At 48.2% G+C, this 20,395-nt stretch overlaps 1 protein-coding gene across 4 annotated transcripts in view; it reads left to right on the top strand.

Annotated features, from left to right (window-relative positions):
* The window catches only part of LOC131683167 (homeobox protein unc-4-like), a 1,134,581-nt gene that overhangs the window by 981,043 nt on the left and 133,143 nt on the right, over positions 1-20,395 (top strand). For all 4 annotated transcript variants that reach the window (XM_058965002.1, XM_058965003.1, XM_058965001.1 and 1 more), the window contains one exon: positions 3,303-3,442. In XM_058965002.1, coding sequence (XP_058820985.1) covers positions 3,303-3,442 — 140 coding nt within the window. The remainder of the gene's footprint in view (positions 1-3,302; positions 3,443-20,395) is intronic.

Raw genomic sequence — 20,395 nt, 5'->3', positions numbered from 1 at the left:
GATGAAGGAGTTATACGAATGAATAGCAGGATTGGTGCTGCTCCAACCGTTTCATTCGGAGCAAAGTTTCCGATACTGTTGCCAAAGGATCACCGTTTGACAGCTCTCCTCGTCGACAGTTACCACCGACGATTCCAGCATCGGAACCATGAAACTGTGTTCAACGAGATTCGTCAGCAGTTTCGAATACCCAAGCTGCGGTCTCTGATAAAAACTGTAGCCCGAGATTGCATGTACTGTAAAATAAGGAAGGCTACACCAAGACCACCGATGATGGCGCCGCTTCCGAAAGTTCGTTTGACACCTCATATACGGGCGTTTAGCTACACTGGTGTCGATTATTTCGGCCCGATATTAGTAAAGCAGGGTCGTAGTTTGGCGAAGCGATGGGTGGCACTCTTCACGTGTCTCACCACGCGAGCTGTGCATCTGGAAATTGTACACAGTTTATCCACTCAATCGTGTGTCATGGCAATTCGCAGATTCATTGCACGTAGAGGATCTCCATCGGATTTCTATTCAGATAATGGGACTTGTTTCCGAGGAGCTAGCAACCTGTTAGCGGAGCAGATTGAAACCATTCACGAAGGCTGTGCAGTTACGTTTACCAATGCGCGAACCAGTTGGCATTTTAACCCTCCGTCTGCACCTCACATGGGTGGATCCTGGGAGCGGATGGTACGTTCGGTGAAAACAGCGATGGACGCCATCTTAGAACACCCTCGTCATCCAAGCGACGAGGTTCTGGAGACTGTGGTGCTTGAAGCAGAATCGATCGTCAACTCACGACCTTTAACATATGTTCCACTTGACGACGTCGAGCAAGAAGCGTTGACTCCGAATCACTTTCTACTGTACGGCAACAGTGGTATAGTGCAGCCAAGGACAGCTCTTGTAGATGATGGCGTGACGCTGCGTGACAGTTGGAGGTTGGCTCAGTATCTGGTAGATGAGTTCTGGAAACGCTGGATCCGGGAGTACTTACCAACGTTGGCAAGACGGACAAAGTGGTACGAGCCAGTGAAGCCAATAGAACCTGGAGATTTGGTTATAGTGGTCGACGAAAATAAACGGAACGGATGGCTGCGAGGTCGTGTCGTCGAAGTAGTGCATGGCAAGGGCGGTCAAGTCCGGAGTGCAGTGGTCCACACCTCCAATGGCATCATGAAACGACCGGCGGTGAAGATAGCCGTGCTGGATGTGCGTGAGAAGCAGAAGGACGAAGTGGCATTCTCGGAACTACACGGGAGGGGGAATGTTGAAAACTGCCAATATGCCAACACTGTAAACGATAGTGCAGTTCCGATTGCACTCTGACTGTGGCAACTGTCATCGGTAAAAATCAAAACAAACTGGAGAAAAGGAACGGTAGAACGTGGTGAAGATAATGCGAAGTGAACCTCTTTCGGCATAGAATCTGCTCGAGTACATCACTAAGTGGACCCTAAAGGCGCGCGGGAAATACGACAGCGATCGACGATTACTGGATCTTTACGAACCGTATCGAGACAGAACACGAGTGTGTCCACAGCTTCGATCAACAAAAGATCGGTCACTGCGACAACGCGCAATAGATTGGGTGTTCAGGTGAATCATTGGCACACAGTTTGCTACCGCGAGTACCTTCCGAATAGTGTTCCATTGCGGCTTCAATAAGAGATAAACTGAACGTGAGTGAAATTGATTTGTGAATTCTTTATATATATATAATAATGAACTAATAATAAATTCCAGCTTAAAAGCTGTCTACAGTGAAGACTGCTAAACGGACGTTTCAATCTCCCCGAATCACCCGCAATCGTGAACAACCTCCATTAAATTCTTCGAAGGTACTATTGACCTAAAATAAGCCGTTTTGGCGTTAATAATAGATTACATGTTTTTGGTCATATTTCTGGCAATGGGAAATGATAAAAATCTTTCATCCGCATTTAATTATAAATATCTCTTTTGATAATAGTCCGACTTCAACAATGTATAGCCTGTTCGAAAGGTATTCGTTAAAGCTGTCTAAAAACATATATATATATATATATATATATATATATATATATATATATATATATATATATATATATATATATATATATATATATATATATATATATATATATATATATATATATATATATATATATATATATATATATATATATATATATATATATATATATATATATATATATATATTGTTAATCTATATTGTCAATTTCGGCAGAAAATTAAAAAAAACTGCAAAAAACGCCATTTTTACGCATTCAAACATTCATATCTTGGAAACTAAACATCAGAATCAAAAACAAATTAATAGCGTTCTTACTGTTTTTTATTTCTTTCATTTAAAATTGGTTTGGATAAGATCGGTTCAGCCATTGCAATTGCAATGCATTGATGAGAAACACGAATGAGAATTTGTCCGTTACATACACACACACACACACACACACACACACACACACACACAGACATTGTCCCAAATCGTCGAGCTGAGTCGATTGGTATATAAGATTCGGCCCTCCGGGCCTCGGAAAAAATCTTGAAAGTTTCAGCGAATTCTATACATTTCTTTTATAAGAAATGTAAAAGGTAAAAAATTTGACCCTTTTCATTTTTGGAAAAACAAAGTATGCAAAGTGGCTTTTTGTGACAAAGCTTCATGTAGAGAAAGTTTCATTAAAATCTGAGAGGGTGCTGCCAACTCTGAATACGATTTAGCGCGAAATCCGTCAATTGAGGGTGTTGTGACCCCCGTGTGTCATAGATCAAACCAAAACAATATCACGCTCTCGCTGCCTCTTGTTGATTCATTCATTTCATATAGTCTAATTCATACCTGGTTGTGATAGTGTGACAACTGAGGTTAATTTTGTTAGACCTTGGGGGCTGAGGTTAAGTTTGCTAAAGGATAACATTCGCATTTCACACCCTTACGAATGATATCTATGTGCGGTTAAAGACATTGACTGCCTCGAATTTATATTACGTTTGCGATGGCAGGCGCACCGGTGTAGTGGAGTGCACTGGTTTTGCATTTTCGAGCAGAAGTGTCAATGGAACATACCCAGTTATCTGCACTTCTGTTCGAAAGTGCAAAACCAGTGCACTCCACTTCACCGGTGTGCATCAATCAAAAAGCATATAACAAACCGATTGAATATGAAGTGACAGTGACTATTCTAGCGACTACTCGACCGATCGAATACTTTAACCGAGCGTGAAGTGTTTGTAATTATTCTATTTCAGGATTCTACACAATTATGTTTTAATTATTCCATAGAACAAATATTTTTCATTTTCTACAGGTTTGGTTCCAAAATCGAAGAGCGAAGTGGAGGAAAAAAGAACACACGAAAAAAGGTCCAGGTAGACCTGCTCATAATGCTCACCCCCAATCCTGTTCCGGAGAACCTATTCCACCTAATGAATTGCGAGCACGAGAAAAGTGAGTGTTAATTTTATTTTACTTATATTCAACGAAAGATAAAAATTTTATCACTTTCATCGATAGAATATTTATTTTGACTAATTTTGAAACTTCATGAGAAGCTGACTCCGGAGCACACTAGGAGAAAATCGTTCCTGTATTCACTGTTTCTTTCTTTTACTATTCTGTTACTCGGAATCCTGAATTGAGATAGTATGGAATCCCGGTCAAATTCAACAATTGATTAAGAAACCGATTGAACCGGACTCGGTTGTAGCACTTGAACTAAAATCTATACTGACTCCATTCAGAATAGTTTACCGATTCCGGAACGCGTTTACCTGGGTGGTAGCAAACCGGAGTAACAAGGGACGAGTCTCTTTACTCCTGTTTGCACTGGAGTAACTAGGAGCAAAAAGCGCGTACTAGAACAAACCTGATGCACACCGCTTTTCCTACTGATCACTCCTATTTTTATTGTAAATATTATTTGTTTTGTGGATGATCCTGGTAGTAATTTTTGTTTCAAATTTGTATAAACATGTTAGGGTTTAGTTAGGCTCCAATCCTTATCTTACTGTGTAAAAGATCTGCTAAATTCGCTTTTCAGCAAGCGATGGTGACGACCAGTGCCGGATCCAGGGGAAGGATCCTGGGGGTCCATGACCACCCCCCACCCACGAATTTTTTTTTACTTGGTGAGAAATTTCAAATTAGTTTTAATTTTATATTAGTTTTAAACCCAAAATCATTCCAAACCAAATTTGTCCATCAAAACTGTAAAGTTATTACGCATTACGAAATGTACAATGTTAATATTAAAATCGAAATTTCAGACCCCTCCCGAAATTTTTTCTGGAGCCGCCCCTTGCGACGACGGTGGTTTAAGGGGTTACATACCTTCTTATTTTTCAAAAAATCGAAATTTGTTTTATTACTTTATCTGAACGTAGAATATTCTCAAAATTTCCAAGCGCGTTTTGTCTACCAAGAGTCGTGGTAAGTTCAAATTTTAGACTGGATTTTTTATTTTTTTATTCATTTCTTTTATTTGATAGGCACAAATGCGTTAGCTTGGCGGTGCCAAATTCTTTTGTTTTTACATTTTGGATATCTTAAAACTAGGAGGTTGCAATGTTGAAATATTTTTTTTTATAAAAGAGAAACAATTTTACAGCTATCTTAATACAAGAAATAGGATTCTATATACAAGAGAGGCGGCACAAAAAAAAATTTATGAAAAATTTTAAAACGAGGAATTCAGTTTGATATATAAGAGGGGGAGTAGTTTTTTACGAAATATTTCACAGTTATCTTAAAACTAACAATATAGTTTGGTACACAAAAGGGGGAACAAATATTTTTGAGAAATTTCACAGATGTCTTAAAACTAGGGATACAATTCTATTCACAAGATGGAGGACAATAGTTTTAACAAAGAGTAAAAATTACAGTTATCTTAAAACTAGGAATACGGAATACAAATTTGATTTTTTATCGGAGACTTATGCTTGGTCAAGATATTCAGAGGGGGGCTTATTTCCAAAATCGGTGTAGCAGTTCTCTCAACAACAGGGGAGAGAAGACGTAGATGGTGACCGGGAGAGAAGAGTAAAACTTGCAACTTTATGGCAAACGGAAGATCAGTGAAACACCTCAGTGTAGTAGGTCGGATTGGCGGATGGTATTATGAATTAATATATTGTCTTCGAATTAATAAATTTTCGTACAGACTGAAATACTATACTAACTTAAACCTATTTTCACTTTGAACATTTCTCTACTTAAGTTAAAGTCAAAATGATAAAAAACGCTATTGAAGAGCTGACAGCAAATATCTACCGGGTTATTCTGGCCGTACTGCGTGCGATGAGTAGAGTTGAAGTCCAGCTTAGCGAGAAGCAGAGGGCAGTCAATGTTGTCAGCGAGAAGATCGAACACAAAAAGTCGCTGCAGAAAAACTCTCCTGTTTCGTTGCGTAGGCAGGTTGATAAGAGCACAACGATGCTCATACGGTGGTAGTTCAAATCGATTTCGCCAGGGAAGCCGTCGAAGGGCATACCGGACGAAGCTCTTTTGCACCCGTTCTATGCGATTAATGTGTACGGTGTGATACCGGGCCCCAAACGAGACCCGCGGAGAATCTTTCAAGAGTCATCGGACCTCGAGTCGCTTTCGCTTCAGTTTACGCAGTGGTAAGAGCGACGGCGGTTACATAGTGGCACTCGGTTCCTCAAGGCAGAAGGAAGCTTCTAAAAACGAGAAATAAAAGAGAGCGGCTAAATTGGAATATTTATCGTTTTTATGTAAGTATAAACAAGGGACATATAGGGGAAATCGCGAATTGCCAGAATATCACGAACTGGAACATTGGACGGTCTATCTCGGGCCCGTAGGGAATCCTTTAACTGAGACCTGGCGTCACAATACCCGGCACACACCCAGACAACGTAACTCCGCTAGCGAATGACGGATCTCAATAGTAGCATGTCTGTAATAATATACGTACATGAAACTATTGAGAACCAGAGCTACAGGTCCAAAGCCCTGGTAAAGGAGAATGGTTGTGATGATCTGGGCCGCGGTCACCACGTAAAGCAAGATAGGTCATAACCCCAATTCCAAGGCGTGAAGTGACTCGTGCCGAGGGATGAGTGATCGAGGGGGTGAAAAAGATGCTCGATCGTTAACGGAGCCTGTGGGGTACCTGGGCAACCCCCACAGTAAGCGTCCCTTACCACGCTAATGCGGAGCTCTGGCGTTGCGGACATTTATTCTCGCGCTACTCCTGGGAACTGATATGGAGAACAAAAACAAAAACTATAATAAACAAACGGAGGTGCCAAACCCCTTTGCTAGAGGTGGTTTGGCGAGGTCTCCCCTCCGTGGGGAGAATAGTGGAGCGACGAGTGCTGCATCTGATAGCATCAGTGACCCCCAGTAGTGGTAGGAAAAAGCCCTACCAACGCACGCGATGCGCAGAGTGGTGGAGCAGCTCGATGCAATAATCGAGTTCACTAGCGCAAAGCAAAACATAAGCAAGGAGTTAAAGCAGAGTCTCCTGGAGCTCCGGAAAACTGTTCGTGTCGCAAGACAGAAATAGCAGGTTATGCCAAGAGGGTGGAATGTCGGGAGAAGTCCGACAGAGAAACCCAGACAGTGGCCTCCAAGAGGGAGGGAAGAGGGAAGGTCGATACAGGCACTCAGACAGTGGCCTTCACCTTCTATGGAGCAGCCACGTTGCTCGAAGCGGCGGCCGAGTTCCCTTCGAAGGGAAAAGGCAAGGGCAATCGTAAGACGGCGTCGAACGCGAAGCGCCCCAGGAAGTCGCCTGGCGAGGGTGCAAAAACCGACACCACACGGCGTGCAACCGTTAAGACCAAACACCGTCTGGCCGAAGTAAGCGGGGGCGAGAGTGACCTCGCTGAGCAAAGCGTTGGTACCAGCAACCCGGCGCGACCGGGGCAGGGGGGCGTTAACCCCTGGACGCTGGTCACAAGGAAGAAGCAGGCACCGACACCGGAGGTACCGCGGCCCGCTAAGAAGGCCAAGGACAGAGGTAAGGCCTTGTGGTTAAAAACCGACAAGGAGAAATACGCCAACGTCCTAAAGTCGATTAAGGCGGCCGAAAGCCTTTTGGCCCTTGGGCAAGATGTGCGTAGCGTGAGACGCACCAACACGAAAGAAATGCTTCTGGTGCTGAAGCGAGGCGCACAATCTAGTGCGGTGTATAAGGCCTTGGCCCAAGAGGTCCTTGGTGAAGGCGCCCAAATCAGATCGCTAGGGGCGGAAATGACTCTCCAGTGCAAGCATCTGGACGAGTTCACGACCGCAGAAGACGTCGTCGCAGTCGTTAAAGAGCAATGCGACGACACAATCGAGCGGGCCTCTGTGCGATTTAGAGATGGACCCTCTGGCACCCAAGTAGCCTACCTCAGGCTACTAAAGGCGGATGCCAAAGAGGTAACCGAGAAAGGTAAGCTGTAGATCGGCTGGTCGGTATGCCCAATTAGCATACCCCAGCCGCCTTCAGTGGATAGGTGCTATCGGTGCCTTGAGTCCGGCCACAAAGCCTACGAGTGCAAGAGCATAGACAGGAGCAAACTATGTCGTCGCAGCGGCGAGGAGGGGCATAAGGAGCGGGGGTGCACTAAGACGCACAAGTGAGTTATCTGCACCGCTAAGAAGCAAGCCCATAAACATGCTATGGGCGGACCTTCGTGTCCCTTCGGTGAGGCAAATAAGAAGAAGCCGTGAACGTCACACAGCTTAATCTTAATCATTGTGCAGCAGTCCAACAGCTGCTGTGGCAATCGGTCTCGGAATCGAGGACAGATATCACCCTCTTATCAGACCCGTACAACATCCCTGTCGGCAACGGCAACTGGGTGTCGGACGGGTCTGGAATGGTGGCAATCTGTAAAACGGGACGGTTCCCGGTTCAAGAGGTAATACACTCCTACGCCGAGGGTGTTGCGATTGCCAAGATTAATGGTGTGTTCTATTGCAGCTGCTACGCTCCACCAAGGTGGCCAATAGAACAGTTCAACCATATGATCGACAGGCTCTCGTCGCACCTAGTGGGACGGAAACCGGTAGTCATAGCGGGAGACTTTAACGCTTGGGCAGTGGAGTGGGGCAGCCGCTGTACAAATAGCAGGGGTCAAGCGCTAATGGAGGCGCTTGCGAAACTCGATACTGTGCTAGCTAATAATGGCTCCGCTAGTACATTCCGTAGAAACGGGGTGGAGGCGTGGATTGACGTAACATTTGCCAGCCCGAGTCTGGCTCCAGGCATGGAATGGAGGGTAGACGAAATCTACACCCATAGCGATAATTTAGCAATCCGCTTTAGGATCAACTATGGTGTGCAGCATCCGAGGGCGGGAGATCCCTGTCAGGTACGCGGGTGGAAGTCCAATCACTTCGACAGCGAAGCTTTCAACGCGGCCCTGGGACTGGAGGCCAACACCGACAGTCTAAGCGGGGATGCGCTGGTAGCTGTTTTATCACGCGCGTGCGACGCCACTATGCCGAGAAAAACACTGCCAAGAAACGTAACATGCCTTGTATACTGGTGGAGTGCCGAGATTGCAGCTCTACGGTCAGCCTGCCTCAGCGCTAGACGTAGGATGCAAAGAGCTCGCACCGAGGATGCAAAGAGCTCGCACCGAGGATGCAAGAGAGAACCGCCGTGAAGTGTTTCGAGCTGCGAAATTGGCCCTTAACAAGGCCATTAAAAGCAGCAAGAGAGCGTGTTTCGACAACCTGTGTGAGAGTGCCAACGCGAATCCGTGGGGTGACGCCTACCGGATTGTGATGACCAAGACCAAAGGGAGCTCCTCACCCCCAGAACGGTCTCCGGACCGGTTGGCAACGATTATCGAAGTACTCTTCCCGTCTCGAGCCACAAGCCCCTGGCCACCTGCACTACGAGAGAGTGCGGGCACGGTCGACATGGTGGCTCCAGTGACGAATGAAGAACTACTCACAGTGGCCAAATCTCTAGCAATGAACAAAGTTCCAGGGCCGGATGGAGTTCCAAACAACGCTCTCAAGGTAGCGATCATAGCTAACCCGAACATGTTCAGGCTAGCTATGCAGAGATGCCTTGACGAGTGCCGTTTCCCCGATAGATGGAAAAGGCAGAAATTGGTGCTATTGCCAAAGCCCGGGAAGCCGCCAGGCGACCCATCGGCGTACAGACCAATCTGTCTGATAGACACGACTGGCAAACTGCTTGAGAGGATCATCCTCAACAGGCTAACCCCGTACGCGGAAGGTACGGACGGTCTGTCAAGCAACCAGTTTGGCTTTCGGAAGGGTAAGTCCACAGTGGACGCTCTCAACTCAGTGATAAATACTGCCGAGATAGCGATCCAACGGAAAAGGCGAGGTATTCGATACTGTGCGTTAGTGACACTCGACGTGAAGAACGCATTCAACAGCGCAAGCTGGGATGCCATCGCGCTCTCGTTACACCGGCTTAGCCTACCGGTGGGTCTGTACCGGATCCTGGAAAGTTACTTCCAAAACCGCTTACTGCTATACGTGACCGATGCCGGTCAGAAAAGGGTTCCGATTACCGCCGGAGTCCCGCAGAGCTCGATCCTAGGCCCGGTGCTATGGAACCTCATGTATGACGGGGTTCTGAGACTGAAGTTCCCTCCTGGAGTCAAGATCGTCGGCTTTGCCGACGACGTAACCTTGGAGGTCTACGGGGAGTCAATTCCTGAGATAGAACTAATCGCAGAACACGCGATCAGCACGGTGGAGGAATGGATGAGCGCGAGAGGCCTGGAGCTCGCTCATCATAAGACGGAGGTAGTTATCGTCAACAACCGCAAGTCGGCACAAGATGCAGTTATCCATGTGGGAGAAGTCGCGATCACTTCACAGCGAAGTCTGAAGTCTCTCGGAGTCATTATAGACGACAAGCTGACCTTCGGCAGCCACGTCGGCTATACATGCAAGAGAGCGTCGACTGCTGTTGCGGCTCTATCGAGAATGACGTCCAATAGCTCAAAGGTGTGCGCCAGTAGACGTAGGTTACTGGCAGGCGTTGCCGTATCTATCCTCAGGTACGGCAGCCCGTCATGGTCAAGAGCACTGAGGGTAACCAGTTACCTACAGAAACTGGAGAACACCTACCGCGTGATGTGCCGCACCTAGTGGGACGGAAACCGGTAGTCATAGCGGGAGACTTTAACGCTTGGGCAGTGGAGTGGGGCAGCCGCTGTACAAATAGCAGGGGTCAAGCGCTAATGGAGGCGCTTGCGAAACTCGATACTGTGCTAGCTAATAATGGCTCCGCTAGTACATTCCGTAGAAACGGGGTGGAGGCGTGGATTGGCGTAACATTTGCCAGCCCGAGTCTGGCTCCAGGCATGGAATGGAGGGTAGACGAAGTCTACACCCATAGCGATAATTTAGCAATCCGCTTTAGGATCAACTATGGTGTGCAGCATCCGAGGGCGGGAGATCCCTGTCAAGTACGCGGGTGGAAGTCCAATCACTTCGACAGCGAAGCTTTCAACGCGGCCCTGGGACTGGAGGCCAACACCGACAGTCTAAGCGGGGATGCGCTGGTAGCTGTTTTATCACGCGCGTGCGACGCCACTATGCCGAGAAAAACACTGCCAAGAAACGTAAGATGCCTTGTATACTGGTGGAGTGCCGAGATTGCAGCTCTACGGTCAGCCTGCCTCAGCGCTAGACGTAGGATGCAAAGAGCTCGCACCGAGGATGCAAGAGAGAACCGCCGTGAAGTGTTTCGAGCTGCGAAATTGGCCCTTAACAAGGCCATTAAAAGCAGCAAGAGAGCGTGTTTCGACAACCTGTGTGAGAGTGCCAACGCGAATCCGTGGGGTGACGCCTACCGGATTGTGATGGCCAAGACCAAAGGGAGCTCCTCACCCCCAGAACGGTCTCCGGACCGGTTGGCAACGATTATTGAAGTACTCTTCCCGTCTCGAGCCACAAGCCCCTGGCCACCTGCACTACGAGAGAGTGCGGGCACGGTCAACATGGTGGCTCCAGTGACGAATGAAGAACTACTCACAGTGGCCAAATCTCTAGCAATGAACAAAGTTCCAGGGCCGGATGGAGTTCCAAACAACGCTCTCAAGGTAGCGATCATAGCTAACCCGAACATGTTCAGGCTAGCTATGCAGAGATGCCTTGACGAGTGCCGTTTCCCCGATAGATGGAAAAGGCAGAAATTGGTGCTATTGCCAAAGCCCGGGAAGCCGCCATGCGACCCATCGGCGTACAGACCAATCTGTCTGATAGACACGACTGGCAAACTGCTTGAGAGGATCATCCTCAACAGGCTAACCCCGTACGCGGAAGGTACGGACGGTCTGTCAAGCAACCAGTTTGGCTTTCGGAAGGGTAAGTCCACAGTGGACGCTCTCAACTCAGTGATAAATACTGCCGAGATAGCGATCCAACGGAAAAGACGAGGTATTCGATACTGTGCGTTAGTGACACTCGACGTGAAGAACGCATTCAACAGCGCAAGCTGGGATGCCATCGCGCTCTCGTTACACCGGCTTAGCCTACCGGTGGGTCTGTACCGGATCCTGGAAAGTTACTTCCAAAACCGCTTACTGCTATACGAGACCGATGCCGGTCAGAAAAGGGTTCCGATTACCGCCGGAGTCCCGCAGAGCTCGATCCTAGGCCCGGTGCTATGGAACCTCATGTATGACGGGGTTCTGAGACTGAAGTTCCCTCCTGGAGTCAAGATCGTCGGCTTTGCCGACGACGTAACCTTGGAGGTCTACGGGGAGTCAATTCCTGAGGTAGAACTAATCGCAGAACACGCGATCAGCACGGTGGAGGAATGGATGAGCGCGAGAGGCCTGGAGCTCGCTCATCATAAGACGGAGGTAGTTATCGTCAACGTTATCACGCGCGTGCGACGCCACTATGCCGAGAAAAACACTGCCAAGAAACGTAAGATGCCTTGTATACTGGTGGAGTGCCGAGATTGCAGCTCTACGGTCAGCCTGCCTCAGCGCTAGACGTAGGATGCAAAGAGCTCGCACCGAGGATGCAAGAGAGAACCGCCGTGAAGTGTTTCGAGCTGCGAAATTGGCCCTTAACAAGGCCATTAAAAGCAGCAAGAGAGCGTGTTTCGACAACCTGTGTGAGAGTGCCAACGCGAATCCGTGGGGTGACGCCTACCGGATTGTGATGGCCAAGACCAAAGGGAGCTCCTCACCCCCAGAACGGTCTCCGGACCGGTTGGCAACGATTATTGAAGTACTCTTCCCGTCTCGAGCCACAAGCCCCTGGCCACCTGCACTACGAGAGAGTGCGGGCACGGTCGACATGGTGGCTCCAGTGACGAATGAAGAACTACTCACAGTGGCCAAATCTCTAGCAATGAACAAAGTTCCAGGGCCGGATGGAGTTCCAAACAACGCTCTCAAGGTAGCGATCATAGCTAACCCGAACATGTTCAGGCTAGCTATGCAGAGATGCCTTGACGAGTGCCGTTTCCCCGATAGATGGAAAAGGCAGAAATTGGTGCTATTGCCAAAGCCCGGGAAGCCGCCAGGCGACCCATCGGCGTACAGACCAATCTGTCTGATAGACACGACTGGCAAACTGCTTGAGAGGATCATCCTCAACAGGCTAACCCCGTACGCGGAAGGTACGGACGGTCTGTCAAGCAACCAGTTTGGCTTTCGGAAGGGTAAGTCCACAGTGGACGCTCTCAACTCAGTGATAAATACTGCCGAGATAGCGATCCAACGGAAAAGGCGAGGTATTCGATACTGTGCGTTAGTGACACTCGACGTGAAGAACGCATTCAACAGCGCAAGCTGGGATGCCATCGCGCTCTCGTTACACCGGCTTAGCCTACCGGTGGGTCTGTACCGGATCCTGGAAAGTTACTTCCAAAACCGCTTACTGCTATACGTGACCGATGCCGGTCAGAAAAGGGTTCCGATTACCGCCGGAGTCCCGCAGAGCTCGATCCTAGGCCCGGTGCTATGGAACCTCATGTATGACGGGGTTCTGAGACTGAAGTTCCCTCCTGGAGTCAAGATCGTCGGCTTTGCCGACGACGTAACCTTGGAGGTCTACGGGGAGTCAATTCCTGAGGTAGAACTAATCGCAGAACACGCGATCAGCACGGTGGAGGAATGGATGAGCGCGAGAGGCCTGGAGCTCGCTCATCATAAGACGGAGGTAGTTATCGTCAACAACCGCAAGTCGGCACAAGATGCAGTTATCCATGTGGGAGAAGTCGCGATCACTTCACAGCGAAGTCTGAAGTCTCTCGGAGTCATTATAGACGACAAGCTGACCTTCGGCAGCCACGTCGGCTATACATGCAAGAGAGCGTCGACTGCTGTTGCGGCTCTATCGAGAATGACGTCCAATAGCTCAAAGGTGTGCGCCAGTAGACGTAGGTTACTGGCAGGCGTTGCCGTATCTATCCTCAGGTACGGCAGCCCGTCATGGTCAAGAGCACTGAGGGTAACCAGTTACCTACAGAAACTGGAGAACACCTACCGCGTGATGTGCCGCACCTAGTGGGACGGAAACCGGTAGTCATAGCGGGAGACTTTAACGCTTGGGCAGTGGAGTGGGGCAGCCGCTGTACAAATAGCAGGGGTCAAGCGCTAATGGAGGCGCTTGCGAAACTCGATACTGTGCTAGCTAATAATGGCTCCGCTAGTACATTCCGTAGAAACGGGGTGGAGGCGTGGATTGGCGTAACATTTGCCAGCCCGAGTCTGGCTCCAGGCATGGAATGGAGGGTAGACGAAGTCTACACCCATATCGATAATTTAGCAATCCGCTTTAGGATCAACTATGGTGTGCAGCATCCGAGGGCGGGAGATCCCTGTCAAGTACGCGGGTGGAAGTCCAATCACTTCGACAGCGAAGCTTTCAACGCGGCCCTGGGACTGGAGGCCAACACCGACAGTCTAAGCGGGGATGCGCTGGTAGCTGTTTTATCACGCGCGTGCGACGCCACTATGCCGAGAAAAACACTGCCAAGAAACGTAAGATGCCTTGTATACTGGTGGAGTGCCGAGATTGCAGCTCTACGGTCAGCCTGCCTCAGCGCTAGACGTAGGATGCAAAGAGCTCGCACCGAGGATGCAAGAGAGAACCGCCGTGAAGTGTTTCGAGCGGCGAAATTGGCCCTTAACAAGGCCATTAAAAGCAGCAAGAGAGCGTGTTTCGACAACCTGTGTGAGAGTGCCAACGCGAATCCGTGGGGTGACGCCTACCGGATTGTGATGGCCAAGACCAAAGGGAGCTCCTCACCCCCAGAACGGTCTCCGGACCGGTTGGCAACGATTATTGAAGTACTCTTCCCGTCTCGAGCCACAAGCCCCTGGCCACCTGCACTACGAGAGAGTGCGGGCACGGTCAACATGGTGGCTCCAGTGACGAATGAAGAACTACTCACAGTGGCCAAATCTCTAGCAATGAACAAAGTTCCAGGGCCGGATGGAGTTCCAAACAACGCTCTCAAGGTAGCGATCATAGCTAACCCGAACATGTTCAGGCTAGCTATGCAGAGATGCCTTGACGAGTGCCGTTTCCCCGATAGATGGAAAAGGCAGAAATTGGTGCTATTGCCAAAGCCCGGGAAGCCGCCAGGCGACCCATCGGCGTACAGACCAATCTGTCTGATAGACACGACTGGCAAACTGCTTGAGAGGATCATCCTCAACAGGCTAACCCCGTACGCGGAAGGTACGGACGGTCTGTCAAGCAACCAGTTTGGCTTTCGGAAGGGTAAGTCCACAGTGGACGCTCTCAACTCAGTGATAAATACTGCCGAGATAGCGATCCAACGGAAAAGACGAGGTATTCGATACTGTGCGTTAGTGACACTCGACGTGAAGAACGCATTCAACAGCGCAAGCTGGGATGCCATCGCGCTCTCGTTACACCGGCTTAGCCTACCGGTGGGTCTGTACCGGATCCTGGAAAGTTACTTCCAAAACCGCTTACTGCTATACGAGACCGATGCCGGTCAGAAAAGGGTTCCGATTACCGCCGGAGTCCCGCAGAGCTCGATCCTAGGCCCGGTGCTATGGAACCTCATGTATGACGGGGTTCTGAGACTGAAGTTCCCTCCTGGAGTCAAGATCGTCGGCTTTGCCGACGACGTAACCTTGGAGGTCTACGGGGAGTCAATTCCTGAGGTAGAACTAATCGCAGAACACGCGATCAGCACGGTGGAGGAATGGATGAGCGCGAGAGGCCTGGAGCTCGCTCATCATAAGACGGAGGTAGTTATCGTCAACAACCGCAAGTCGGCACAACATGCAGTTATCCATGTGGGAGAAGTCGCGATCACTTCACAGCGAAGTCTGAAGTCTCTCGGAGTCATTATAGACGACAAGCTGACCTTCGGCAGCCACGTCGGCTATACATGCAAGAGAGCGTCGACTGCTGTTGCAGCTCTATCGAGAATGACGTCCAATAGCTCAAAGGTGAGCGCCAGTAGACGTAGGTTACTGGCAGGCGTTGCCGTATCTATCCTCAGGTACGGCAGCCCGTCATGGTCAAGAGCACTGAGGGTAACCAGTTACTTACAGAAACTGGAGAACACCTACCGCGTGATGTGCCTCAGAGTGATATCTGCCTACCGCACGGTATCACACGATGCATCCTGCGTGATAGCGAGCATGATGCCAGTCGGGCTGGTCATTCGGGAAGATGAGGAGTGCTTCGAGCTACTTGGAAATAGAGGAGCCCGCGAGCGCACCAGGGTGACCTCGGTCGCCAGATGGCAGCGTGAGTGGGACAACTCCTCGAAAGGTAGGTGGACCCACCGGCTGATACCTAGCATATCGAGCTGGGTGGGAAGACCCCATGGGGAAGTTCACTTCCACCTGACACAATCCCTGTCAGGCCATGGCTGTTTCCGACAGTACCTCCACAGGTTCGGGCACGCAGAGGTACAAGTCTGCCCGAACTGCCCAGGTGTAGACGAAACTGCCGAACACATACTGTTCGTATGTCATCGGTTCGACGTCGAAAGAAGAGCAATGCTTGACGTCTGTGGCTGGGACACAACCCCTGATACCCTTATTCAGAGGATGTTTCAATCGGTGGAGAAGTGGAACGCAGTCTCGGCTGCTACCAACCAGATTGCCTGTAAGCTTCAGGTAATCTGGCGAACCGAGCAACAGACGACGGGCACGGCTAACTAGTGATTGGTTAGCTGGAGCGAAAAAGGCCAAGCGCAAAAAAGGGAGTTAATAGACTGTTCATGCCGAGGCAGGTTTGGCGTAGCGACTGGCAACCGCGTAAGGGGTAAACCCAGCCATCTCGAAGCAAGAAAGAAGAGTGAGTGTATAGGCGTATTAGTGGACTGCCTCATGCCAAGGCGGGAGGGTCGTAGCGTAGTATGTTGGGACTTAGCTATCGATACCTCATGGCGTGGCAGAGGAGTGAAAGGGTGAGCATCCAAGTCAGTCTCACACGGCATGTTAAAGGTGAGCACAAAAGTCAGCCTCACATGGTATGGTAGAGGCTAGCACAAAAGTAAGCCTAACAAGAAATGAAAAAGGTGAGCACACAAGTCAGCCTCGCATGGTATGTCAGAAGTGGGGCCTAAGAAAAATGTCCCCCATGGGATGCCAGGGGGAGTGACAGAAATACAATAGAGTGACACGATCGAGAGTGAATCAGGTGATAGGGTGAGCACCCAAGTCAGCCTCACATGGTATGGGTGGGGCGAGCACAAAAGTAAGCCTAGCAAGGAATGAGTAAGGTGAGCACACAAGTCAGCCTCGCAAGGAACGAAAAAGGTGAGCACAAAAGTCAGCCTCATGTGGAAGTGTTTGAAAGTGAATCAAGGTGCGATAGAGAAAGCACCCAAGTAAGCCTCATACAGGACGTATGAACGCGTGAGTGAGAGTGAATGAGTACTTTAAGTACAGCCATCCCCCCAGAAGTAATACCGAGAGGTAGTTCCTGGGAGGAACGATGGCGGAGCCCAATGGAGTTTAGTCGGTATTAATGGCTGGTCACCATTCGCGCCCGACACGCCCCCAGTGCACCCCGTGTGGTAGATTGGACCCTACCAATAGCACGTGTACTGGGCTAGGACGTAAAGGTCTTCTCCATTGTAAAAAAACACCCAGACAACGTGCTCGATGTCGCGATAGCCCTCGTCACAAGCGCACAGACTACTCTCTGCAAGCCCAATACGCCGCAAATGCGCATCCAATGTGTAGTGGTTCGACATAAGCCAGGACATTACAAGTATGAAATCTCGACCCACATCCATCCCCCCGAACCAAGACTTCGTTGATACCTTTGGGATAATCGAATGTAGCCATCGTCCAAGTTCCCCATTGCTCCACGAGGTTTGCCAACTGTTGAGTGTCCTCTGGCGACATATACTAAAACATTCATCGAAGCAGATTGGTCTTTCGTATATGTCACCATCTAATGCGCCCACCTTTGGTAAAGAGTAGGCCTTTTCATTGCCCGGGATAGAGCAATGAGAGCCAAAAAAAGGTAATCTGGTACGATTTTTCAGATAACTTGCGCAGAGACTTCCGTATCTTCCCCAGAAAATACGGGAATTGCTTTTTAGGTTTCACCGCACAAAGAGCCTCGATAGAGCTGAGACTATCTGAAATGATGAAGTAGTGATCTGTGGGCAATGTGTCGATGATCCCAACACGCAGAAAAATTTAGCATATTTAAACCAAAAATATGTGTTATTGAATTCAATCAATTATTGTTTATCACTTTAACCAACAAAATTATTAATTTCACAATATTTTTATTAGAAAAACAATGTATTTTTGCTTTCAATAAAAACATTTTTAATTTCAATAATTTTCTTTTATTTTCAATAAAAAAATTAATAGAAAGCAAAACAATAAACTTTTTTATTGAAACAATAAATAAATTTTATTGAATTCGATAAATAAATTTATTGTCTCCCGACCAATAATTGTATTTATTGAATTTAATCCATATTTTTATTGAACCTACAAATCTGTTTTCTGCGTGAAGGATATACTGAATGGCAGCTAATTCGGCGATGTAAACTGAAGCAAGATCATTGAGCTTGAATGAAGCGGTGACATTATCATTGAAGATACCGAAGCCAGTGGACCCATCGAGATTTGATCCATCGGTATAAAATATTTTGTCGTAGTCGACTTCTCGGAATTTATTACAAAATACATTGGGGATCACTTGCGGACGTATATGGTCCGGGATTCCACGAATCTCTTCCTTCATGGATGTGTCGAAGAATACAGTAGAATCAGAAGTATCTAAGAGACGAAAGCGGTTGGGATTATACGAAGAAGGATCGATGTTCTGTGCCATGTAGTCGAAGTACAAGGTCATAAATCGGGTTTGAGAATTAAGCTCGACTAGCCTCTCGAAGTTTTCAATCACCAACGGGTTCAAGATGTCGCATCAGATGAGTAATCGATATGAGAGTTCCCAAAATCGATTTTTCAGCGGTAGAACGCCCGGCACTTCAAGATTAATCGTATGGGTCGAGTGCATGCAACCCAACGCAATTCGCAAGCAACGATACTGGATTTTCTCCAGTTTGATGAAGTGTATATTTGCAGCGGAACGAAAACAGAAACACCCGTACTCCATCACAGACAATATCGTTGTTTGGAATAACCTGATCAGGTCTCCTGGGTGTGCACCCCACCATGTTCCAGTTATTGTCCGGAGAAAATTGATCCTTTGTTGGCATTTCTGTTTCAGATACCTAATGTGACATCCCCAGGTACCTTTAGAATCGAACCAGACCCGAGATATTTAAATGTGAAAACCTGATTGATCGTTACACCCATTAATAGAAGCTGGAGTTGTGCCGGCTCACGCTTCCTAGAAAAGACAACCAATTTAGTTTTCTCCGTGGAGAACTCGATACCCAGCTGGAGAGCCCAAGCGGACAAATTGTCCAAAGTATCTTGCAATGGCCCTTGCAAATCGGCTGCTTTGGGCCCAGTAACAGAGACAACCCCGTCGTCTGCAAGTTGCCTTAGCGTGCATGAATTGGCAAGGCAATTGTCAATGTAAATCACGTAAAAATTATAGAGCAGGGGATTTAAACATGAGCCCTGGGGAAGACCCATGTAGCTAAATCGCGATGTTGTTAAATCGCCATGCGAAAAGTGCATGAACTTTTCAGACAACAGGTTTAGCAAAAAGTTATTTAAAATCGGTGAAAGACCATGCTGGTGCAGCTTCTCTGAAAGAATGTTGATAGAAACGGAGTCAAAAGCCCTCTTAATATCCAAGAAGACTGATGCCATCTGCTCTTTGCTAGCATAGGCCATTTGGATTTATGTAGAAAGTAACGCAAGGCAATTGTTCGACCCTTTGCCTTTACGGAAGCTAAATTGTGTATCTGACAGTATGCCATTTGCTTCAACCCAATTGTCGAGGTGAAACAAGATCATTTTCTCGAACAACTTCCGAATACAGGACAGCATTGCAATCGGTCGACACGAGTTGTGTTCGGAGGCTGGTTTTCCTGGTTTGTGGATGGCGATGACCTTCACTTGCTTCCAGTCATGAGGGACAATATTACCCTCAAAAAACTTGTTAAATATGTTCAACAAGCGCCTTTTTGCAGTATCAGGCAGATTCTTCAACAAATTGAATTTGTTCCTGTCTAACCCGTTATTGTTGCATGACCAGAGAGCAAGTGAGAACTCCACCACCGAAAACGGTGTTTCGTTCGCGGTATCGTAAGGAGATGCGGCGCGTTACGTTTTCTGTACCGGGACAATATCCAGCGGTTTGAATATTTCACCTTCTCGTTGGTACTGTTTCGGTTACGCATACGTCGAGCCGTACCCCAATTAGTGCACATCGCTGTTTCTATCGTTAACCCGTCGACGAACCGGCGCCAATAACTGTGTTTTTGGCTTTCATTAGACTCTTCATTCGCCTTTCTAACGACGCGTACTATAGATAGCTAGCGGGCAACCTGTCTTCCCGGAAGGCCTTATTTGCAGTGAACTTTTCCGCGTACAGCTCTGAGCACGCTTTATCCTACCACAAGATGGGAGACCGTCCATGGATATTCACGCTGGGTACTGGTTTAGTCTGAGCTTCATTCGCACTGTCGAGAATCAAGCCAGCCAAAAACCTGTACTCTTCCTCCGGAGGAATTTCTTGAGTGGATTCAATTTTAGCGGATGTCGCGGTCAAGTAACTCTTCCAATCGATGTTCCGTGTGAGGTCATACGAGACATTGATAGTTTCGGTGATCGCTACCGTGGGGATCAGGGATCACCTTCCACATGCAATCTAACTGTAGCGATGTCGACCATAGCGATAAGTCCAACGCGCTTGCGCGTGCTGGTGGTGTAGGAATCCGCGTCATTTCTCCCGTGTTTAAGATGGTCATGTTGAAATTGTCGCAAAGATCTTGGATTAATGTTGATCTTTTATCATCGTGAAGACAACCCCATACCGTAC

Source organism: Topomyia yanbarensis, chromosome 2 (genome assembly GCF_030247195.1).
Source record: "Topomyia yanbarensis strain Yona2022 chromosome 2, ASM3024719v1, whole genome shotgun sequence".
Lineage (NCBI taxonomy): Eukaryota > Metazoa > Arthropoda > Insecta > Diptera > Culicidae > Topomyia > Topomyia yanbarensis.
Note: the sequence above shows the minus strand (reverse complement) of the source record. Positions and strands in the feature narration are given on the sequence as shown.